General features: G+C 38.4%; 1 protein-coding gene and 2 non-coding genes across 3 annotated transcripts; all 3 read right to left on the bottom strand.

The window, feature by feature from the left end:
* Positions 1-89, bottom strand: LOC137954068 (small nucleolar RNA snoR8a). The gene has a single exon (XR_011112499.1). It is a non-coding gene; the product is annotated as a small nucleolar RNA snoR8a (small nucleolar RNA).
* Positions 90-135: 46 nt separating this feature from the next.
* On the bottom strand, positions 136-239 carry LOC137954070 (small nucleolar RNA snoR126). The gene has a single exon (XR_011112501.1). It is a non-coding gene; the product is annotated as a small nucleolar RNA snoR126 (small nucleolar RNA).
* Positions 240-17,705: 17,466 nt separating this feature from the next.
* LOC137953280 (uncharacterized) lies at positions 17,706-19,842 on the bottom strand. The gene is made up of 3 exons (XM_068800602.1): positions 19,181-19,842; positions 19,006-19,099; positions 17,706-18,884 (listed from the first exon to the last, which is right to left on the bottom strand). Exons 1-3 carry the CDS (start codon positions 19,691-19,693, stop codon positions 18,364-18,366), a joined length of 1,128 nt encoding a protein of 375 aa, XP_068656703.1. The 5' UTR covers positions 19,694-19,842; the 3' UTR covers positions 17,706-18,363.
* Between the last annotated feature and the right edge of the window lie 3,764 nt (positions 19,843-23,606).

The raw sequence follows: 23,606 nt of genomic DNA, 5'->3' as shown, positions 1-23,606 counted from the left end.
TGGTGCTCATATTCTATGGGTGTAAAAGAGTCTGTCATGCCATGGCATTGGCAGTCAGAACGAGGAATTTTTATAATCATAGCACCAAAAATAGCCACAAATAAACCAAGAAAGCCGAAACCACGGTTCTAGTTTAGGGCTCAGACACGCACAAATGAAGTCATCACAAACAGATGATTACATCTGAAGAACCCAAAAACAAATCAGAATCGATAACCGAATTTCTGTCATCACAGCCAAAAACAACGATAACTCAACCAAAATCAAACAATCGCTTGAAATAAAACTTAGAGACGAGGGTGACCCCAACCTCGTAATCTTTCCCCAGATTGGGGCTGTAAAAAGCGTCAGACTCGTGTCCGGAGCATTAGATGCCGGCACAGACAAAAAGAAAAAGCTCACACTGCATAAAAAACAGATGCTCCTTTGAATCTGTTAGGAGAAGAACAGAAGACCGACGATGAAATAAAATAACGCGAGAGAAGATGGAAAGCAAACGTAAACCTCCTGTTTACCTGTTAGGCGCCAAGATGCAAAGGGGTGGTTCCTCGGGGATATATATATAGGCCACTACTCGAGAGTCGTCTGAAACCCTAACCCTAGCTAAGACATGAGAGGCAGAGTGGAAACGGGTCGCCACTACTCGAGAGTCGTCTGATACCCTAACGTGGCAGAGTGCAAACGGGTCCGAGTAGGTCGAAACTGGCGCGGGTACAGGCATCCGGAAACGGGTCCGAACATGTAAATTGATATTGTGCTTCCAATCCCGTGTGAGTGCACCCAAGGGAAAGTGAGAGGGAAAATCATAGGGGGGTTAGTCAACTTGAAGGACAAGATGATCTTCAACCACATAACACCCTTCAACACTTGAAGTTGTTAGTGGAGCGCAGATGAAGCTTCATCTCGATGCAGGGGATGAAGGGGCCCTTCATCTCCACGGTTTATTTTCAATTATGTGGAAGAAGGCCCTTTTTGATCTTTTTCGAATTGAAGGACGGGTGACGGTCGTATTTTTTCCTCTCTCTCCTCGCACCCCCCATCGCGTGTCGTCATTTTATTTTTTCTTCCTCTCTCCCGCACTCCCTTCCCTCTCTCGTCTCCCTGTGCCCCTGACATTGATCTCGTCCTTCGTCTCCCTGCACCCCCGACGTTGATCTCGACCACCATCTCAGTTCCCTCTCGTCTTCGGCCTCAACTCTCGGTCTTCTCTCGGCCTCGCCCTCTCTCTCGCACCCCCTCTCTTGTCTCCGTGACTCCCTCTCTTCTCTCGAACAAACTCTCTCTTGCTTCTCTCTCTCTATTCCCTCCCGACCTCCCTTTCTTCTCTGTCTTCTCCCTCTCTTCTCCCTTTCGGCCTCCCACTCCCTTCTCTCTCTGGCTAGTCTTGATTAGGCATCAATTAGGCATCAATTTCACCCTTCGGCTTCGGATTTCCCCCTTCGATTTCACCCTTCGGCTTCACCCTTTAGCTTCGGATTTCCCCCTTCGATTTCACCCTTCAGCTTCGGATTTCCCCAAATTTCAGAAGGTATGCCTAAACCCTAATTTTTTTCATTAAATTAGTGTTTTATTTGATTTAAATTTATTTTCAGTGCGTAATTGGCGGTTATTTGTGGATTATTTTGGGATTTAGGGTTACGGTTTATAGTCTAAATTCTTGATTCATGTATGGATTATTTTTAAGGTTTTTTGCTCGGTATTTAAGGGGGGGGGGGGGGGGGGGGTTAGAATTTGTCCATCCGAACCTTACCCTATCATTAACAGATAGGAATTTGTTAGAATCTATCCAGTTGAGGAGGAACTGAAACTGAAACCATTGCAGTAATTGCAAGGATTCATTTCAAAATTATGAATACCTTAGTCCCTAAGGTATTACACTTACCAGATCAAGGTAAGACTGTTTTGAACGAAACCGATCTTATGAGTGCAAATGTTGCCACTCCAAGGATGATCAATTGGGAGGAAATTCATTTCCCATCCAACTGGACTAGGTTCCTGACGAGTCTTTTGATGAGACTGTTTTTTGGGATATCTCCTACTCTGGTGTGAGTAGGGTTCCGATCTCTTAGAATGAGAGACTTTACCTTTGCCCTTCCTTTGATTGGAAGGTTGGGGTCTTGTGTCACAAGCAAATTGTTCACAGAATTTCCCTAGCTCTCGCTTACCAGTAAGATTCTGCTGTTTAAGCTGAGCCTGAAGCTTTAAATCATTACATAAGGCCAATCCTTCTTGGATAATAGCACTAGTGAGGAGGCCGTATGTATATTGATGGTAGTTGATACTTCCAACTTCATTACCTATTCTCTTTCTTACTTTGCTAGCAAAAAGAGTTGGTAATCCATCAATGTATTTAGCTTTCCAATATTCATTATTGGCATCAGGTCTTTGCATAACTTTTGCTAGGAAAACATCTTTATACCATCTAAAATGGCTAAGAGTTCTACAACGTAAGTTTTGCAAAACCTCTCTTCCCTTATCTGTTTGGGAAGTTAATCGGCCAATAAAATGATGAACAATACAGGAAATTAAGGTATAAACTGCATCGTCCTCGCCGAGGTATGCGGGACCAGCTTCATTTTTGATAACCTTTTTTGCATTATAAATCTCCTGATGTTGTTCATGGGTGAGGATATTATCCCACCAACCTTTGAGGATTCCAGAGAATCCAGCAGTTAACATTTCTGCTATTCCTTGATCGGAATTCTTATGCTGTCTACAGATGGTAGCATACATTAACATCCGTTGACAATGTTCCATTATCTGATATTCAGATAAGCCATCTATACTCCATTCATAGGATTTTTTATCTAAATATAAATTTTCTTCATACAATAGGTCCTGAGGTGTAGGCCTATGGTAATAGCGTTTATTCTTTAGATCCCATTCCTGAGTAGATTTCTTCGTAAAATCCAATTTTTGAATACTCGGTTGATCTTGAATCATTTCCTGAAGAATTACTTCAGTCTGTCGGATATTGGTTAAACCCAAATCATGAAGATTAGGATTTTGACCTATATCAGAATCAGAGTATGCTGAAGGAGTTAAATCTTCAGTATTATTTTGCGATAAAGATCCTTCTTGAGAATCTTCATCATTGGATTCGTCAGCTTCCAATACATGGAGACTTTTGCGAACCATATTAGCTTGGACTTCATTCGCCTGCTGGGCTTGTTTGATTTGATCTTCTGACAGATTCAATTTTCCAAGCCGTAATAATAATTCTTCGACTACCTCAGAATTATTATCCAATTTAAAGTTCCTGACTGGAACCGGTGGTTTGATGAGTGGTTTATCATTCATCAACAATGGTAATTTTCGAGAAGTTAAGTCAAAAGGATTTTGACAATATTTCTCAGGTGGATCTTTATCCAATAAATCTTCAATTCGAGTAAGCTGTTGTCCAATAGTTTGAAGATTTAAATTGGTAAAGTTGTTTTGTCTCCTGATCTGACCCATGGGATTCAGATTAATTTCAGGATTAACAAAAGCAACTGCTTCCACAAACTCAGGGGATTTCCCTGAAGGACTTGGAAATTCCAGTCTAATTGGATCAGTAGGAGGATGAACTGATCTGATATTACGGCCAGACATAAGCTGCCATTCTTTCGTAAGGGTAGAAAGAGTGGGGGCATTGGAAGAAACTAAAGGTCGTTTCTTTGCTTTCTTGAGTCTGGTTTGCATGAACCAATCAACAAAGGACATAATAACTTTATTTGTTTCCAAATAAAGGTAAAAGTCATTTGAAAATTCCATGCGTTCTGCGGCCCCATAGGTGTCAAAAAACCAATTTTTGAAACCTAGATTATTGGGGTGAAAGAATTCAGCTTTGATTGCTGCTCTGTCCACCACAAACGGTGGTGGGTCGGGGTTACTCTGGTAAGATGTAAAAATCATAATCACAGAGTAAAACCAGTCATTTCACTGGGAGTGGGAGAAGTCCGGTCTTGCTCCCTTTCTCGGTAGACCCCATGAGGTATCTGGGTGTCTGATAGGTGGATCCCTTTTAATGAGGAATCATCCTTTATGGATTGTTTTTCATCCAATTCTTGTAGGCGAGTAGATGTGCCTACATCCGAATATCGGGATGACGTGGGTGGTAAAGAGACTCGGTAGGGAGTCTTATCTTTGAAATTGATTACCACATCGCCATCGGTTGATTGGATGACATGATCAATATCCTGATTGATCAGGAGTCGTGGAGGAACAGCCTGGGGAATAGTCCAGTTGGCTGGGAAATGAATTTCCTCCCAATTGATCATCCTTGGAGTGGCAACATTTGCACTCATAAGATCGATTTCGATCAAAACAGTCTTACCTTGATCTGGTAAGTGTAATACCTTAGGGACTAAGGTATTCATAATTTTGAAATGAATCCTTGCAATTACTGCAATGGTTTCAGTTCCAGGAATAAAATTGTATCCCTGTGTTAGAATCCTCAACTGGATAGATTCTAACAAATTTCTATCTGTTAATGATAGGGTAAGGTTCGGATGGACATTAAAATAAACAGGTCCCCTACTGAGACTTGTTTCAATAATACCCATTAATGAGGGTTTCCAATCCAAACAGCGACCATCTCTGAGTATGGCCTGTAGACATGTGTTCATCCCTAATAAGGTCAAGGGTTTGAACGCAATCTGTATACATCCAATATGCATATATTTCTTCTCAGTATCGGCAAGATACTTATTGAGATCTGTTAACTCTAACAATTTAAGAGTTGAATCTTGATTTTCAAGATTAATGGTTTGTTCCATGGTTTTAATTTCCATGGTACTAGAAAGGGTGAAAGTTCCTTTCTTGTAGATTGATGTAGGTTTAATGGACGAAATTGTCCAATCATTTAATTGTTGTTGAACTTTATATTCAACTAAAGATGCATTTTTTACTGATCTAGTATTCCTACTACTGGATGCCATCTTTTGACAAATTAAAACAAATGTAACAACACAATGAAAGTAAACTAAATTAACCTACAACTAAGAGTGGTAAAATAGAACCAGAAGGAGGAATATCCTAGTATGAAGTAAACATATTATAAACTTATTATATGAGAATCATGAACGAAACAAACTTTGATTCCTAATATCATAATTAATTTATTGTTCATCATCTTCTTGATCAGATACACGTCTGTCAACGATTTAAGAGTATAGCGGCCCTTCAACGCCTACGCCTATCCACGGCAACGGCAACACGGGCATACCTCAACGCGACTTGGGTGACGTCCCATATCATAACAAGAACGAAGATGAATAGTAAAACATTATAACATTACGAAGTAAGTGAACTCTCCTAATGATTAAGATATAAAAAATTTATAATAGTTCACTTCATACCTGGATATTCAAGGTTTAGCCTTCCATGGCTCTGATACCAAATACAGCGGGAAGAAGGAAGATTGACAGAAGGCAAATAATCGGAGCAACAGGCAGAGAATAACTTTAAAGCACTACTAATGTATTCACAATATCATAAAATACTTACAGCAAACTCCAAAACTCAAAGCACACAAGTAGGCAACCTTGAAGACAGAGGGGAAGATTGTTCAAGTGATGCCTTACCTAAAGAAACTAACTCCTTATATAGAAGGAGAAAACGAATGTGGATTTGAAAATATTTGAAATCCACCACTAATACAAAAGTAACCTCTATGATTGAGGCGGCTGTGAGTCATCCTCTCTATTATTGAGATTCTTAGATGAGTCATCTTTATCATTATCTTTATCTCCATGATTGAGATTGGATAGAGACATTTGATGGGCTTGGTCCCAAAGCATTTTTTGTTGACGAAAAGCCTTAACTCTTATCCGATGCAGGCGGCTACTGGCGGCATCCCATGCATGAGACTTTATGGAAAATGGCCGACCAAATATACTGTAGGAGCCTTGATTGATGTGACAAATAGGCCAGCTGTGGGCCGGAGGATAAGATCTCCTCTAAAGCTTTTGGACGGACTTGGCAGACGAATCTGGAACAGATTTATCTGTCATAGTCATATCCTACAAAATTATTTCTTTTTAGATGTTGCTTTAAATGCTTGCAACATAAGATTAATATATTCTTCCGGATCCTCATCAGGTGGCTGACTATCCGGTAAAGAGTCTTGAGCATTATCATCTTGCTCAGTGCTATTATAATCAATTTCTTCATCATCTTCAACAGCATAAGGTTCTGACACAGACATGTTGTCGTCTGCTGGTTGAGAAGAAGAAGTGCCTTCATTGCACTGAGTTACCATAGAATCCTTCATTGATTCTAATAATTTTTTCATAATATCTTTTTCCGATATATTCGGAATTAAACTCTTCAATTGAGTTTTGAAACTTGCAAATAAATTGTCGAAGTCATAATGGACTTCCGGGACGCGATGCAATCCAAGATTGTTTTCATTTTGTATGATAGCAGACTTAATTTCTGCCACTTTGGAATCAATATTGGGGAAATTTTTCCACCAACGAACATGAAATGTCCTTAATAACACTGGTAGGTTTTTATCATTAAAGCCTGTAGTACAATCCCATCTCAAAATCCATGGTAGAGAAAATACCATAAAGAAGATAAGACTGTCCCAATTCTTTGGGGGTTTTTCATAACCCAGAGCTTTAAGCTCAGGACTGGATTGAGTCCATCTAATAAAACAAGCCTTAATGGGCTCAGGTAATATTGAAATGGGTGGCCCAAATTTGTTCCACCATGCAAATACCCAACTGGGTAGAGGTAATGACCTCTGAAAGACATTCTTTTCCCATTGGAAAAACCATGAATGCCTATGGGAGGGATTTTGGTAATAAAAGGTATTATACTAAGAATCCATATAATCCCAATAATTAAATTCCTTATCATTAGGAAGATTAGCTGCTTTAGCCAAATCAAATTTTCCCCATGTTGAGGGATGCATGAATCTTTGTATTGTACATTTACTGTACGCTCTTGGGCTATCCCATTTAGCTACATTTGTCAGTGTATGATGCACTGATATAGAATTCAGATGAACCAAAATGGATTCAAAGGAATACCATCGTTTTCCTGCATGGATGGGACAGTAGGCTTCTCCAAGCCATTTCTGTAACATCTCCCAGGAATCCAATGTACCCTCAAGGTCCTCTTTATTGAGGAGCAAAATAGTCTCCATATCCGGAAGAGTAATATACTCTGGTTCGACTTCAAGTGTCTCTTTATATGACACTGGGGTTTTGCCCTTCTTGTCTGAGGAATTTCCTCTTTCTGGATTTTTTCGGCCTCGGCCTCTTGATTGTTGATTACCACGTCCTCTCATTGGGAGTGGATTGCCCCTTGCGGGGTTATACATGATTTTGACCCTGGAGAAATTCACGGGTTAGAAAATCAGGTAAGGAGTTTAATTCTCCTTTGATATGTTCTATATCAAAATCAAGGCGCTTAATTCCGCCTGCCATCTGGCAAAGATTTGTTTGGAAGTAAGATTCTTCACATCCTTCTTAAGAATCGATTTGGCTGCTGAACAATCAACTCTTAAAAGAAATTTTTGATTTAATAAATCATCCTGGAATTTATGAATGCACTTAATTATTGCCAAAATTTCCTGTTTGACAGTGGAATAATTAAGCTGTGCATCATGCCAGTTTCCAGAGGTAAATCGAACAAGTTCTTCTTTACCAGAGGGATTTCTTTGTTTTAAGATGCCACCATAGCCTATATGGGAAGCATCAGTCTCTACCACCTTCGGATAAGAAGGATTAGTGAGGTTAAGGCAAGGAAGTTGCTTAACCTTACTTTTGATTAATTGGACTGCCCGAGTATGTTTGGGAGTCCAAGGCTCAGGATTCTTTCTGAGTCTTTTATGCAAATATTGCGGAGTCTTGTGCAAGATGAGGATAATAATCCGCAATATAATTGAGACTTCCTAGAAATCTCTGAAGTTGAGTTTTCTCTAGTAATTCATCAGGAAACTTGGAGGCAAACTCAATGCTTCTATCAATGGGAACTATTTTTCCCTTGTGAATATTGTGACCTAAAAATCTAACAGAGGTCTGAAAAAATTTCATTTTCGGTGCCGATATCACCAACCCATGTTTTCGAACGACTGATTTGAAAACATGTAAATGCTTAAAATGAGTATCAATAGATTCTGAATAAACAAGGATATCATCAATATAAACAATGGTAAATTCAGAATAAGGAGCAAATATATCATTCATGATATTTTGAAATTCAGATGGAGCATTTTTCAAACCGAAAGGCATAACATTCCATTCAAAGTGACCAAAACGGACAGTGAATGCAGTTTTATATTTATCCTTTTCATTAATTTGAATTTGCCAATATCCAGATTTCAAATCAAATTTGGAAAAGATTTTAGCAGAAAACAATCTGTCTAATAAATCTTTTTTATTTGGGATTGGATATCGAATCCATGTCAAACAGTCATTGAGTGGTTTATAATTAACCACAAAGCGTGGAACACCTCTTTCCTTTTCTGCATTTTTATTAACATAAAAAGCAGTACAACTCCATGGGGAGTAAGATTTTCTATTAATTTCTTATCCAACATATTTTGGATTTCCTTTTTGCAGAGGTCTAGTAAAGCATGTTTCATTTGACTAGGCCTGGCTTTGGTGGGAATGGTTCTTTCATTGAACCCATCAATATAGGGTAAAGACACAATATATTTATGTTGATCCCAAAAAGCTGTAGGAATGTCACTACAAATTTCTTGGGTTAATAATTTGTGAAGAGAACTGATTTTCTCTTTGATCTCTGTAGTTTCCAGCTGTTGTTCAAGAGTTAACAACTGCAATTCTTTATGCAGGAAACTCATATGATTTTCTTTTACATTTCTCAATTCTGAAATCTCATTGATAAAACTAATTTGAGGTGGAGATTTGAAAGAGAAATAAATAGGTTTATTATTAACCTGACCATGAATTCCATGATTATCTATGCCTTTAATTGGCATAATCTTCTCCAAGAAAGAAGTACCTAATATGACCTGTTGTGTCATATTTTTTACTAATAAAAAGTCAGTAATGATGCACTGATCATTAGTGCATATGGAGGCATTATTGAGTTTATATTTAATCTTCATTTTGTCTCCATTAGCATTGGCTAAAGTTTGAGTTGTCTTCTCAAAATATTGGGTTGGAATCAACCCTTCCTGGATGCAGTTTAAATCTGCTCCACTATCAATCAGAGCTGTCAATTTAGGAATGACAAAGTTCTGATCAATAACTAAATTAATCACAGTATGCCATCTTTGATGGATGACTTTAGTGATTTGATTAAGAAAAGAGTCATCAAATTTCTTTTCTTGTTGTACACTATTTTGTGCACAGTTTTGTTCAAGCTTTTTATAAAGGGTTTTTAATTCTTTTAATTCAAGCTTGATTTCTTTAATTTCTCCTTGTAATGAGGAGATGGATACTGGTTGTTTTGAAGAGTAGGTTTCTTCATGACGACCAATAATTTCCTTCAAAGAATAAGGTCTGACTCCTTGAATGGGAAAACTTTTTGCAGTTCTTTGAAGTTGATCAAGATATTCTTTAATGAAATATCTTTTGGTTTGAGGATCTTCCTCTCGGTCAATGTTCTTAAGCATAAGTTGTTGATCAGTAGTAAGAACATTAATCTGATGCATTTGAGACACAGATTACAGATGAGAACAACTGCAGTCTGGATCTTCTTCTGATTGGCTGGATGAGGCATAATCAATATCATCTCCAGAATCAGAATTTAAGAGTATTTTAGCCAACTGGATTCTCAATCCTTCATCTATTTGAAGTTGGTTCAATTTCTCTTTTGTTTTGCATCTATTGGAATAGTGGCCTAATTTACCACATTTATAACAAACAATTTTCTTTTTGTCTGGGGGATTTCTTCTAGGAGGATAACTCTTTCTATTTAATTACTTATTATATTAATACTTTTTTATTATATACTAAATTACTAATTTAAGAATGATAATTAAGATACTGTACAAGTCAGAGTTTGATTAAAATACTCTAATAAATATCTACGCATTATAAAAGTTACTATGTTTGTTTAAGTATATTATAAAAGTAACCCATTCTTTTATTTCCACTATATTTTCTATTTTGTACACTAACACAAGAAAGTATTTTTCATTTCACTTTCACCATATAAGTGCACTAACCCCCCTTGTCGTGAATTGGACTCATTAGTGACCTCTATGCTTGATTCACATCTTTTCACAAGGTCTTATGAAAATATTTATTTAAATATAAGTAACCTAATTTAAAGAAGGTTTCGTTGAACATAACTAAAAATATGTTTAATTATATTTTACATCAAATTTAGTAGGTAAAACAGTAAGTTTCAAATAAAAAGGAATGGTACCTAATGCATTTGATATTCTAATAACTTTTGTCACTGCAGAACATTAAAAAAGTCTTCTTATGACAGAATTAAGCCCTTGTTTTTAATCCTTTCCACCTACTCAGCTTCATTATTTAATCAAATGACTGCACTTAGTTTTCTCACATTCTTATAACGCTGCCGTCTGATTTCTTCGTACTCTCTGCAAAGAATTTTAGCCATCGTATCCGCCATTGATGGAGGAAAACACACAGGAATATCTCCCAAACTCAGAAAGTCCAATTTTAGTCCAAAAAATCTCGTCTACGGTCTCCATACGCAGTGTTCTTTTAATATAGAAAAGTGTCGGTAACGTGACTCGTAATGGTCGATTCTTATCGTGTAGCCTTCTCTTCCATCTCTCCATTCCTATATTTTTTCGTCTACCACTGAGAAGGTGACCTGAAAATGACAAAAAATATGCTTAAACCTGCGGAATCAAGAGAGATTAGCAACAGTCAATCGTCAAATTAAGCTCCTCTGTGCATGTCCCAGTCACTGGACATATATTAGGGAAAGAAGAATGAACTCTTTTGGCATTAATGGAGTCACCGCTTGCTTCCATGGGAGGTCACCAATAGCTCAAAGACAAAATCACAAAAAGACAGAGATGGCTACCTGGTCATGGCCTTGGTTTAGAACCAGTCAAATACTTTATCAATCAGAAGCTTAAAGTTCTCTTCCTTTCTGTATTATTAACCACCATTTCCAGTAAGAAGTTGAATTTTTCAAAGCTGTTTTTTTTTATTCTTTAGTAAATTTTGCAGAAAGCAGAACAGTAGAAAATGAATAAATGACTTTCAAAATAAAATAAAATTTACAGAAGATTTATTCATTAGAAGATTAAAAATGCAATTCATGTTTGTTGCAGAATTAAGAAATCACAGATGCATTTGAATATTCAGAGACGCCGGACTAAACGATGTATGAATCAATGAAATGGTCAAGTCTTTTTTTAATTTCGTCTCACTTCACTTGTCAATAATCTCCTTCTACCATCTTCCATGCTTTCTTCATTCTTTAACAATTCATGGTTTGGAGGCTCTTAATTGGAAGAAGCAACCCATGACTCATACCCGAAAAGAACCGGTTTTCTCCTACCATGGCGCCATCCCTTTCTGTCTTCTTCCTCCAAAACAAAACCAGTCCCTCACGATTCACGTTCTGTTCATTTGCCAAAGAAATATCTGCCGTTACAGGGCAAGAACTGCATGAACACTCCCCTTTAAAAACCCCTCCACCCATCCTCGGTTGCCACTGATCTTTGTTCCTCAGCAGCGAGAAACATGGCGCACAGGGTTTATTCGGTGGGGAAAGTTCCCTTTTCATGGGAGAACGCTCCTGGGATTTGTAAAGCCACTTGCAGGGAGTACCCAGTAATCATTGACGAGGAGATCCTGAAGCTGCCTCCGCCTCCGTGCCCATCGGAGAGCCCCCGGCTTTCTGTCCACAACGATATTCATATCCCACTTCCTCCGTGCCCATTTCAGCCCCCTCGGAGGAGCTCTTCCAGGAAAGGGCTAAAGAGAGAGGACCCTTTCTTGGCGGCTTACATGGAGTGCACAAAGAAGAGTGAACTGGGGAAATCGTCCAGGGGGAGCCAGAAGAGTGGCGCGGTGAGAGGGAGGATGAATTTGTGGTCCTGCAAGGACTCTTGTGGCGTTAAGGAAGATAATTTGGTGAAAGTGGTTCACGGTCGTCAGCCTTCTTTTCGTTGCCGTTCGAAGCAGATGAATTCAGCCATGAATAAAGAGGGAGAGGACAAGGTTTGATCATTTGAAAGAAATTACTTATCTTCCAATTTGACTTTTCTCCACAAGGGAATTATTATCGGTTGCAAAAGGATGCCAAGAGGCAGTTCTGCGATTGATTTTTTGGAATTTGATGATGAATGAAGTTCCAAATTTTCTAATAAATAGTTTCAGCAGCTTTAGTTTCCTCGAGCCCAGTGATATAGAATACTGATATGTTAGCTTTTTCCCTGCTTGATTATGGGTTCCATTGAGAAGAAAAGGAATTGTCTTATGCATGAAACATGATCCAGTCTGAACTCGCTACGTGAGCGATGGCAGATTGCAGCCATTAAATTATTAAGTTAAAGACTTGGTGCCCATCGACGAGATTACAATCTGAAGATACCGATAGAGAGCATCAGAGAAAATATATCTGAGATTTAAAATATAAGATCAAAGAAAGGTGATCTTAAATGGGACCCACCAAATAAAACGAACTAGCATGGTGGGTCCTAGTTTTGAATTTTGACCGAAAATTAGGCTTTGCTAATTCACCCATCATAGAATAAGGCAGTTTGAATAATTGCTGAAGTTAGGATGAATGTGATAGATGGGACTTGGAAGTGTTCTCCCTAATAGACAAATCTATTATGAACACTTCAGAGATTCTTGTCTTACAAATGTAACCTTCAGAGATTTGATCTGACCCACAATTAAGATCCTAGCCGTCCATGTACCCATCATCACCATTGACTATCCTCTTATCATATGTAACTTGCCCTAAAAAGATCCATCAAGTCCTTCATTTTTTCTGACCATGCCTCACAAGTCACAAACTATAAAGTCCCATACCAACTAGGCAGTCATGCCACAGACAGAAACCGGAGGAAGGAGATGAGTCTGACCAAGGTTCATTCCTACGAGGATAGATCCAGAAAAATGGAGGAGAGACTGAAGCTGCTGCCGCTTCCATGTCCATCAGAGACCAAGAAAGCTGCTTCAGTGCATGACCTGCAAATCCCACTGCCTCCGTGCCCTTTTCCTCCTCCTGTGAGGAGTTTGTCGAAGAGGCAGATTTGGAGGGACGACCCTTTTCTGGCGGCTTACATGGAGTGTACCAAAGTGGAAGACAAAGTGGCGAAGGGGAGAAGGAAGAGCGAATTCAGAGGGATGAATTTGATTTTCTGCAAACGTTCGTGTGACGTCAGGGAGGATAACCTACGACGGAGCGTTCCAACGACGTCTCCTGTTATCGACGACGAAGGAAGATAAGTTTGCCATGAAATGAGCTTCTTAGGATTACTCTTGTAAAGGGTTTAGTTTATAAGTGAGAAGCATTTTTTAAAAAACTTTTTGAGATGTTTAATCTCTCTCGTTTACATATGGATAAGTGCGTGCTAATGAAAAACAGAACTTTGAACAGTAATCAGATTTCATTTTTGTTCAGTTTATATTCCCATCGACTTGCTTCCGCTTAGACGATCAATTTCGAGATAAAAGAGGAATATTGATTCTCTTCTATAAGCTTCCGCTTTGATGATCAATTTCGAGATAAAATAGAAGGAATATTGATTCTCTTCTAGTTGCTTCGGCTTTGTCGATCAATTTCGAGATAAAAGAGAAGGAAAATCGTTGTGTTCTGAAAAGTTCAATGAGCTCATCATACTGGTGTTCCACTGGTTTTCGTTGTGGAGAGAAGACTCAATCCAGAAAGACACCAGGTTCTGTCATTCTAATTGAAATTACCAAAATAACGCTTGTTCAGGAGGCCTCAGCAGTCTTCCGAAATTAAATTAGGAGAACCCTTGAGAGATCTGAAGCATGAGAAGCCACGCAAAAGAAAATCTCCGCAAACGATTTTGGTAGGTTAGAAACGGATCGCTGGCATGATGGACGCTTTCCACTTCCATACACCTTCAAAGCCTCCCATATAGCTAGGGGTGGCATCGAGCCGAGCCGAACCCGAACTTGTTTATGTTCGATCCGAATTTATTTAAATATTTCGCGTTCGAGCTTGATCTGAGCGTAAGCTCAAGCATAAAATTATTATCGAATTTGAGCCTAATAATTTTTATTGAGTTCGAGCCGAGCTTCAATATTCATTTAAAATTTTTCAAAAAATAAAGTCTCTGGTTCTTGCTATAACATACATTTAAAACATTTCAAAAAATATATGTCAAATAAATTGTATATAAAATTATACATATATTTTACATAAAATTGGGAATGACCTGTACTTAAAATTGGGCATAAGGGTGACATCGAATCTAGCTAAGTCTGAACCTTGTTCAAGCCCAGTTTGATTTAAATATTTTGAATTTGAGTTCGACTGACCATAGCCTCGAACCTAAAATTGTAATCGAAATCGAACCTAATAATTTTAACCGAGTTCGAGCTCGAGCTCTAGCTGAATTCGAGCTTAACCTATATTTAATACTCTATATAAAATATATGTCAAATAAATTATATATAAAATTATGCATACAATTAAAAAAAGAATGATAGGGGAGGTTCAGGATTGAATTTCAATAATAGATTAGAATGCACCAATATTAATCTTTTTTACTCCAAATGTTGTCTAGCTTATTTTGCAATTTTTGAATCAGGCAATAAATTTACTATGGCCTCCTTAGTGCCCCTAGTTGAAAATTTATATTCTATGATACATATTTCCAAAAAAAACTTTAAATAAAATCCTATTACTATTAGTGACTTGTTAGAAAATTACAAGAAATATTTTAAAATTTTCTTAGCAAAGTTAAATGGACCTCTTATTGCTTCTTATAGGGAAATAAATAAAAATTAATAATCAATCTAATATATTACTATATTTATTAATAATTTTTTAATCAAATGAAATGTCAAACACAAAATTGCTATGAAAATTGCCTCATACTAAAAGTATTATAGCATCAACTGTCAAATACTTATTCAAAAATTTTCTATACGGTTTTCTAGTCCATCTTGGCAAGAAAATCTTACTTAGAAAATTATATAATTTTTTTAATAAGAATTTTCAATTAGAAAAATGTTTACAAAAAACATGATACACTAATAGTCCCTAGAAACTTATTTCTATGTATTTTCAATTTTTTCAATTTCTTTTAAAAAAATTTCACTTTATGATCTCGCACGTGTGAAATCATCTTGATGAGTAGCGCCGGCGAGGAACTTTCATTGGGGATAATGGTTGCAACGGAGGCGTCGGCGACAGAAGTGGTGACGACGGAAACAAAAGCAACGGTAGACAAGGGGGAAGAAATTGATCGGCGGCCACAGAATCAGCGACAATGGAAATGCAGAAGGTGGCTGACGAGGCAGATGTTGACGGCGACAGAGGCGGCCACAACAGTGGCCGGAAGGGCTCGACGGTGATGAGAGGAGGAAGAGTTTTTCTCCCTTCACCCTCGCTCCCGCTCCACTCGGTGCTCAGGTCCTGAATCCCGCATCGACTCGTTAAATTAACGAGCCGACTCACGAGTTTTCGAGCCGAATCTCGATTCGGTTGAGCTCGGCTAGAGATTCGGGTATACCAAATCGAACCGATCCAGAATATAACCAAGTTTAAGCCACTCGCGAGCCGGCTCGGTTCAAAGCCACCCCTACTTCCATACACGTAGCTTAGTAGCTGGCCTCACTGGGTTCACGAATATTCCATCGCATCAGGATCCACATTCACGAGACTAATTAGGAGGAAGGATCGAAGGGCAGAGAACCCAGTCGGATTGGTTCATCTGAGTTTACAACTGGACTCAGGCGATTTGCTTAATAGAAGGGGCTAATCTGACTCTGGACCCGACCTGCCTCCATTAAAATTCAGGACCAAACGGATCAATGAATTAAACCCCTCCTTCCCTCAAAAGAGTTAGGTTTCAAGCCAGAGCCCCGATGAAAACCGGGTCAGATTGCTTTTACTGAGTTCAATCATTGAAGTCGGGGCAAGTTAGGGAAACTAACAGCAAATAGAACGAATGAGTCCTGACCCACTTACGTTTCCCAAATTCGATACGAGTTTACAGAATCATCGGTCGACTCGGGGATATGAATCAACCCACCGAGGCACGTAACATTCAAACCCACAAATGAAATCCTCTGGGAAGCTTTGGACACCTCCAAAAACTCCAATGCGTTCGTCTAATACAGACCAAACATCATTTAAGATCCAGAATTCCGCTTGTCTCAGCTATGAAAAAAGACATAATCGTCCTTTCAACTCCGTCTTCTTAAAGCAGAACATATTTCTCTGTGATGTTACATCTCACCAGATTCCTTGAGAAGTTTTCGTCTTCGACTTGTTTCACAGGCAGTCAGACCTCTTGGTCCGTCTTCTCATCTAACTGCAGGAGATTAAGATATCCATTTACATAAAGGCGGAGAGAAATAATCGCTCGTATAATGACGATCAATCTGGCAATTTGAAAGCTTCTCCTTCCGTGTAGCAGCAGATTCTGTATTATAAGTACTATCATTTTCATACGAGACATTTGATATATGATCAAATTCCGGTCGGCAATGATCCAGAAATTGGCGAGAATCGTGGGTTTTCGACATGATTGACGTCTCCTGGCAGGCTGATGGGGTCCAAGAAAACTAATTTGGTTTTGATAGTTAGAGTTACCGTTTCTGTTGGAAAAACTCGGCCGGAGTTCCAATACTAGAAATGGAGGCAGCAAATTAGCATCCCAATAGGGGTCCATGACAGTTTAGCTGCTATCAATGGTTATGAATTTTTTTATAGGGAATTTTAGGATATTACCCAATTTTTTTAATATAATAACACAAATAACCAACTTTTTAACTTATTTGTACAAATACCTAACTTTGACCGATCAACTACGTATGTGTACAGCCAAAAGAGACACGTATGCTTTGATCGATTATATAGTGTCACATCAGTACCCAAAGAGTCTTACGCCACATCAATTGACACATCATCAACAAGCCGTATCGTAGGATGACACATCATTAAATGCCACATAAGCCCTCCATGTAAGTTTTTGTACTTTTTATTACTTTATATTTAAAATAATAAAATATAAAATAAGTACATTAATAAATTAAAAAATCTTACTCTTACCTATTTAACACCTTTTATTATCGATTTAAAATATTTTATAATTTAAAAATAATTAATAATTTTTTTTAAAGTTTTCAAAAATCTTTTTTGTCAGTTACCTTTAATTTATTAAAATAAAATATAAAATATAAATATTAATTATTCTTCGAATATGATTAACACCTATGATTATCAATTTAAGATATTTTCAAAATTTAAAAATATTTTTAAAAAATGACATGGCAAAAGACTTCATTCCTACATGGAGGATGACATGTCAGTTGACGTGGTGTAAAACTCTTTGGGTGCTGATGTGGCATGATGACATTGTACCACTTAATCGGTCAAAGTTTAAGTGTCACTTTTGACTGTACACATGTATAGTTGACAAGTCAAAGTTAAGTATTTGTGAAAATAAGTTAAAAAATTGTTATTTGTGTTATTATGTTAAAAAAAATGGGTAATATCCTAAAATTCCCTTTTTTATATGTAATTCATGTAATGAAATAGGTGAAAATATTTTTATCTCATTTGTGACAAGGGAATCCAAAACCATGATGACATGCATTGAAGGAGATCAGATTGCATTAATACATTTACTAGTAATGGTACTGATCTCATCCAATGTCAAAAACAGGAGAACAAATGGGACCAATTCCCTCTTCGATACCATGAAAAACCACATCATCCTGGTATTGGGTCCTGCTACTATGGCAGGAAAATGAAGTATTCCGGTTGCAATGTGGAATTCTTCACCAATCAAACCGACTGAGCGTCCGCTGATCGTAATCACAAGTTGCCCTCATCAGGCGATCCTATCCATTCAGCTACTTGCTTCTTTCATGGCTACCATCAAGGAACGTCGCCATTACTGATATGCAAATCAAGGACGGAGACATTCATGGCCTACCTACTTACTGTTTAGGTTCAAGAGCACGTGCTCTGACGAGATCGCAGATAAGGTTCTGCTTTTACTTCGATCGTGAATCCAATCCTCTTTCTTCACTTTCTATTACATGTGTCCATAGTGACCTGGTGTCAAATTTTACAGTCTACCATGAACAAGTCTCGTAACATTCTCCTCACAATCAGAAGGAAGGACGCAGAGAACAAAACGAAGGTTAAACAATCATGCAGCTTTTACTCTTTGCAGCCTGGTAGAGAATGCTTTTTTCTCCGTTTTGGAAGCAACCACGAGATTCTTTTGCAGAGTTTTGAATGTCAAGACAAGAAACCCACATCAGAGAGCAGAGAAGTTCGAATGTACATGTCTGTGACAGCCTCATCTATCGTCTGCTCAAAAATGGCGTCTGCTATCTCGATCCCGATCTCTTTGATGTGCGGTTCCGTCTGAAGCCACTCGGCGGATGAATTCAAGGAGTCTGCTCTTGCTAGTTGTTTACTGTTAGGTGCAGTATTTGCCCATGAACGTATCAGGTCACAGATGATTTTTTCGAGCATCTCGGGCGCTATATTTGCATGGGAATTCCACCTAGTCTTTCTCATGTAACTCATCTGCTGCGCCTCCCTTACGCAGTCTAGCAAAAGTTTCTTTCTTTGCTGTAACAGCCTTTTGGTTGTCATGGTCTGGGAAGAAGAAAAAAACCCATGAAGCTCTTCATCTTCTGAAATCTGGAGACCCATTTTATCTGCAATTATTTGTACTAGATATTCCAGTTGAGAAGCTGAAACTGGTGATCCTTCTTGTTCTTCGCCTGCGGTTGGGCTAGAATCGCCTGTTTCTGTATAGGGTAAATCAAAGAGAAGCACAAGAAATGAGCATCCAATTTCGAATTACTGTAGATGGAACAAAAGAAAAAAAAGGAGGCAAAGAACAGTCGAGAGAAAACTAAGTGTGAGTACTTTCAGGTGAGCCATCATCAGAGGGGACTTCTTCTAATACAGAGACAGGACTCCGTTGCTTACAGTCTTGCATGCTTCTCCATTGATTTCGAGCCTGTCACGTTTCTCAGATAATTAACTTTCCAAACACGGATGCGATTCAGAAGCAGAAGGAACAACAAAAATGGAGCAATACCGGTGAGTTTGAAGAACGCAGTTTCAGACATCTGAGTGTATGTCCAGCAGAGATGCGGATGAAAGCTGTTGGGCTATTCGGACACTCCTCCATGTCACCTTCCGAACGAGAACCAAATAGAGTTTTACTGTTCGCAGAGGAAACCCTGTCCTCGTCTTGGAAACGGGTCTCGCTCCTCCTATCAGAGACACAAGAAGAATTTCTCAACCTTCCATCAACGGAATATTTTCCACCACTGTCTGATCGTACCCCTCTTTTGCCTTGTCCAAACTTGCTTAGAACCGACCTCAAAACGGCGGAACACTTACGCAGAGCCTTCTCTTTCTTGTTCCTCAAACGATTACAGCTCAACGTCTCTGATTTCAAGCAGTTATTTCTGTCAGCTTCTGAATCCGAGTTCTTTCTCGAGTGGCTCTTTTCAAGAAGGTAAACATCAAGAAGAAAGGGCTCCTGCTGCTCCAGCAGAAGCTCACGGAGCTGACGTAGAGGATCACGGCTGCAAGCAGACGCCATTAAGGATGAAGATGAAGGAAGAAGGAGATGCCAGAGAAGATAAAGCAAAAAAAATTTAAAACACAGGGATGCAGAAGATGAGTTGGATGCGTATTAAAACAACGCTATCTTTCACTGAACTTGAAGAGAAAAAGACGCGAATAATAAGTCCGGAGAAAAAGAGAGAGAGAGAGAGAGAGATTAATAAACATTTCCATGTACAAGTTGTTGGAAGACCGTAGTGATAAATCTTAATCCAGAATTTACTACATGCCAGAAAATTAGGATTGAATGCATACCTGAATACATTCTTGAAATTTCGTGTTTCTGTTACGGAATATCTTTGATGAATGATAAGAACAGATGATTGGTGTTGTGGTCTTCTTCAACTAAATCTCCTTGTTCCTCAATGGACCTTCATCTCTCTTCCGGATGGGGAGAAGGGAAACTGTGTGTGATTTAGTAAATTGGGGACTATAACCATGTTGTGTCTCCTTATATAAGATTCTCATAATTCTCTATGGTATCTACTCAATTGGCCCATTCCTTAATGGGCTTAACAAAATTAGATCACTTAATTTCAGCCCATTTCATTAAAAATAGAAAATATAATCGCATAATAAATACGTTACCCAAATTAGAATAGGAAATTTGAATTTACTAAAAATCTCCCACTTGGGTTATATATCATTCTTGAAACAATTATATCACAAATTCTTAATGAGCGCATTTGTATACTATTAATAATGGAACCATCGTAAATATTAATAATGGAACCACCGCGACTTTCATCACATTACATTCGTGACTAAACCACGATGATCACCATACTAATATACTCAATGACATAGATCAAATATGGATGAGTAACATGAAAATTACATGTAATGTGATCTCAAACATGCCTATTTCCAACTGGTCATTCTTTAGTCTTTAGTGAGATCTTTCCATAGTCCTTAATGCAATGTGAACATTGTACGTAAAAAAACACAAGCAAGTTCATAAATAAAATAATAAGCAATCAATTTTATTAAAAAATCGAATAACTCAATGTCTAAAGCAAACATATAGTACAAAAATGACTCCCACTAAACCAAGGTATCCTTAGAAATAACGCTCATATGAGCAGTATACTCATGAAAGACCTTAGGCGGTATACCCTTGGTTAATGGGTCTGCTAGCATAGAGTCCGTCCCTATATGTTCTATTGAAATCTGCTTATTCTGAACTCTCTCCTTAACAACTAGAAACTTCATGTCAATAAACTTTGACTTCGTCGAGCTCTTGTTGTTGTTGGAATAAAGTACCGCCAAGTTATTGTCACAGTAAATCTTTAATGTCCTGTCAATGCTATCTACCACTCAACCAGATTCTGTGGTTGGATGCCTCAAAACAAGCAATGAACTCTGCAACCATAGTTGAAGAAACTATGAGAGTCTGCTTAGTAGACTTTCATGAGATAGCTCCTTCACCCAACATAAAGATGTAGCCTGATGTGAAGCGTCTGCTATCTTGGCATCCGGCAAAGTCAGAGTCAGAGAACCCAATGATCTCTAAACTGTCTAATCTCCGATAAGTAAGCATGTAGTCATTTGTTCTCCTCAAATAACGCATCACGCATTTGGCTGCCTTCCAATGTTGCATACCCGGATTACTCAAATACCTACCTAGATTTCCTACTATAAATGCTATATTGGGACGAGTACAAACTTGAGCGTACATTAAACTCCCTACTACTGATGCATAGGGAATTTTCTACATCTCTGTTCTTTCAAGATCATTTTTAAGGCACTGTTTGAGACTAAACTTGTCTCCTTTAGCGACGGGTGTGTCTCCTGGTTTACTATCTTTCATGCCGAATTTGCTCAACACCTTATGGATATAACTCTTTTGTGACAACGTAAGGATACTTGGAGAACAATCTCTAAGTATCTGTATACCTAATACAAAAGAAGCATCACCAAGATCTTTCATCTTGAATTTCTTGGTTTCGTGCAGTAAGCCTATATCGCTACTAGCGAGCAGAATATCATCGACATATAATATCAGGAAGATGTATTTACTCCCACTGAAATTATGATATACATAGACATCAACAACATTCGCCTAAAAATTGTACGAGGTTATGACTTGATGGAATTTGTGAGACCATTGACGGGAAGCCTGTTTGAGACCATAGATAGATTTCTTCAATTTATAGACCATAGACTTTGGATCACTAAATACAAAGTTTTCTGGTTGTACCATATAAATCATTTCATCAATGTCTCCATTGAGAAAAGCAGTTTTGACATCCATCTGATGTAACTTTAGATCTAAATGAGCCACTAGTGCCATTATTGTTCTAAAAGAGTCTTTTCGAAGATACCGGAGAGAAAGTTTCTTTATAGTCTATGCCTTCCCTTTGAGTAAAGCCTTTAGCGACTAGACGAGCCTTATATCTCTCAACATTGCCCTTTGAATCTATCTTAGTTTTAAATATCCATTTACAACCAATGGGCTTCACACCTTTATGCAACTCGATGAGATCCCAAAAGTCATTGTCATTCATAGACTTTAGCTCATCCTTCATGGCATCAATCCACTTTTGAGAGTTAGAAATGCGCAGGGCTTGACATAAGTTAATCGGGTCATCTTCTTTCAATCCGACGCCATCCTCATGTTCGTGGAGAAATATGATATAATCATCTGGAATCGCATTTCTCCTCTCCCTAGTGGATCTCCTTAATGTCACTTCTTGAGGTTGTTGAGTTTGTTCTAAAGGTGGTGCAAGAGGAAGAATCTCATTGTTGTCTTGATCTAGAACAATGTTAGGAATAGGTGCCTGAACATTGTCCTCTAGTGCCTGAACTGTGTCTTGAACAACAATAGGTATAGAGACCTGATCACTGTCAATAACAAATTCTTCTTCAAAGACAACATTCCTTAAGTTTTCTTCCCCTCCAAACTCAATATCCTTAAGGAATCTCGTATTTCTCGTTTCAAAGAAGGATCTTGATGTGGGATCGTAAAACTTATAGCCCCGAGAGCGTTCAGCGTAACCAACAAAATAACAGCTAACCGTCCTTGAGTCCATTTTTCTTTCATGTGGCCTATAAGGTCACGCCTCAGCTGGACAACTCCAAATGTGCAAGTGCCTTATGCTAGGCTTCTTGCTTGTCCAAAACTCATAGGGGGTTTTGGCAACTGCTTTGCTCGGTACCCTGTTAAGGATGTACACTGTGGTCTTGAGAGCTTCTCCCCAAAGTGACTTTGGCAAAGAGGAATGATTGATCATACTCCTTACCATATCCTTAAGAGTTCGGTTTTGTCTCTCTGCAACACCGTTCATGTTGGGTTTGCTCGGCATGGTGTATTGCGGAATAATTCCATACTCTTTGAGGAAAATCGTGAAGGGTCCTGGACTTTGTTCTCTTGATCCATCATACCGCCCATAATATTCACCACCACGATCGGATTTGATAGCCTTGATTTTCTTTCCAAGTTGAAGTTCAACTTCAGCTTTGCAAGACTTGATGAAATCCAGGGATTGTGACTTCTCATGTATTAAATATAGGTAACCGAATCTAGAGTAATCATCTATGAACGTAATGAAGTACTCTTGGCCATTCCATGAAGCTGTAGGGAATGGGCCACATATATTTGTATGTATAAGTTATAAGACATCTTTAGCTCTTTCGACACCTAATTTTCTAACGTTTGTTTGTTTCCCCTTGATGCACTCAACACAAACTTGGAAGTTTGTAGTATCTAGGGGTTCAAGAATTCCATCCGACACAAGCCTTTGAATTCTTTGTTTAGAGATGCGTCCTAAACGTTTGTGCCATCAAGTGGCGGAATTCTCACTGAATTTTTGCTTTGTACCACGTGAACTTATTTGCAATATTTCTCTATAGGAACTAACAACATCAAGCACATATAGATTATCAATTAA

This window comes from Aristolochia californica, unplaced genomic scaffold (assembly GCF_029961685.1).
Source record: "Aristolochia californica isolate CCGP_79_NKW_82.1479 unplaced genomic scaffold, dmAriCali1.0.hap1 SCAF_16, whole genome shotgun sequence".
NCBI lineage: Eukaryota > Viridiplantae > Streptophyta > Magnoliopsida > Piperales > Aristolochiaceae > Aristolochia > Aristolochia californica.
The sequence above is the reverse complement of the archived record's forward strand: the minus strand, read 5'-3'. Positions and strand labels throughout refer to the sequence as shown.

What these genes read in the sequence shown, in the direction of transcription:
- LOC137953280 (XM_068800602.1), bottom strand. Translation starts at nt 19,693, where the DNA reads ATGGCGTCTGCTTGCAGCCGTGATCCTCTACGTCAGCTCCGTGAGCTT. An exon ending in TGCGTTCTTCAAACTCACCG is followed by an intron (nt 19,100 to 19,180) that starts GTATTGCTCCAT and finishes GAAACGTGACAG; the next exon opens with GCTCGAAATCAATGGAGAAG. An exon ending in TGATGATGGCTCACCTGAAA is followed by an intron (nt 18,885 to 19,005) that starts GTACTCACACTT and finishes TACCCTATACAG; the next exon opens with AAACAGGCGATTCTAGCCCA.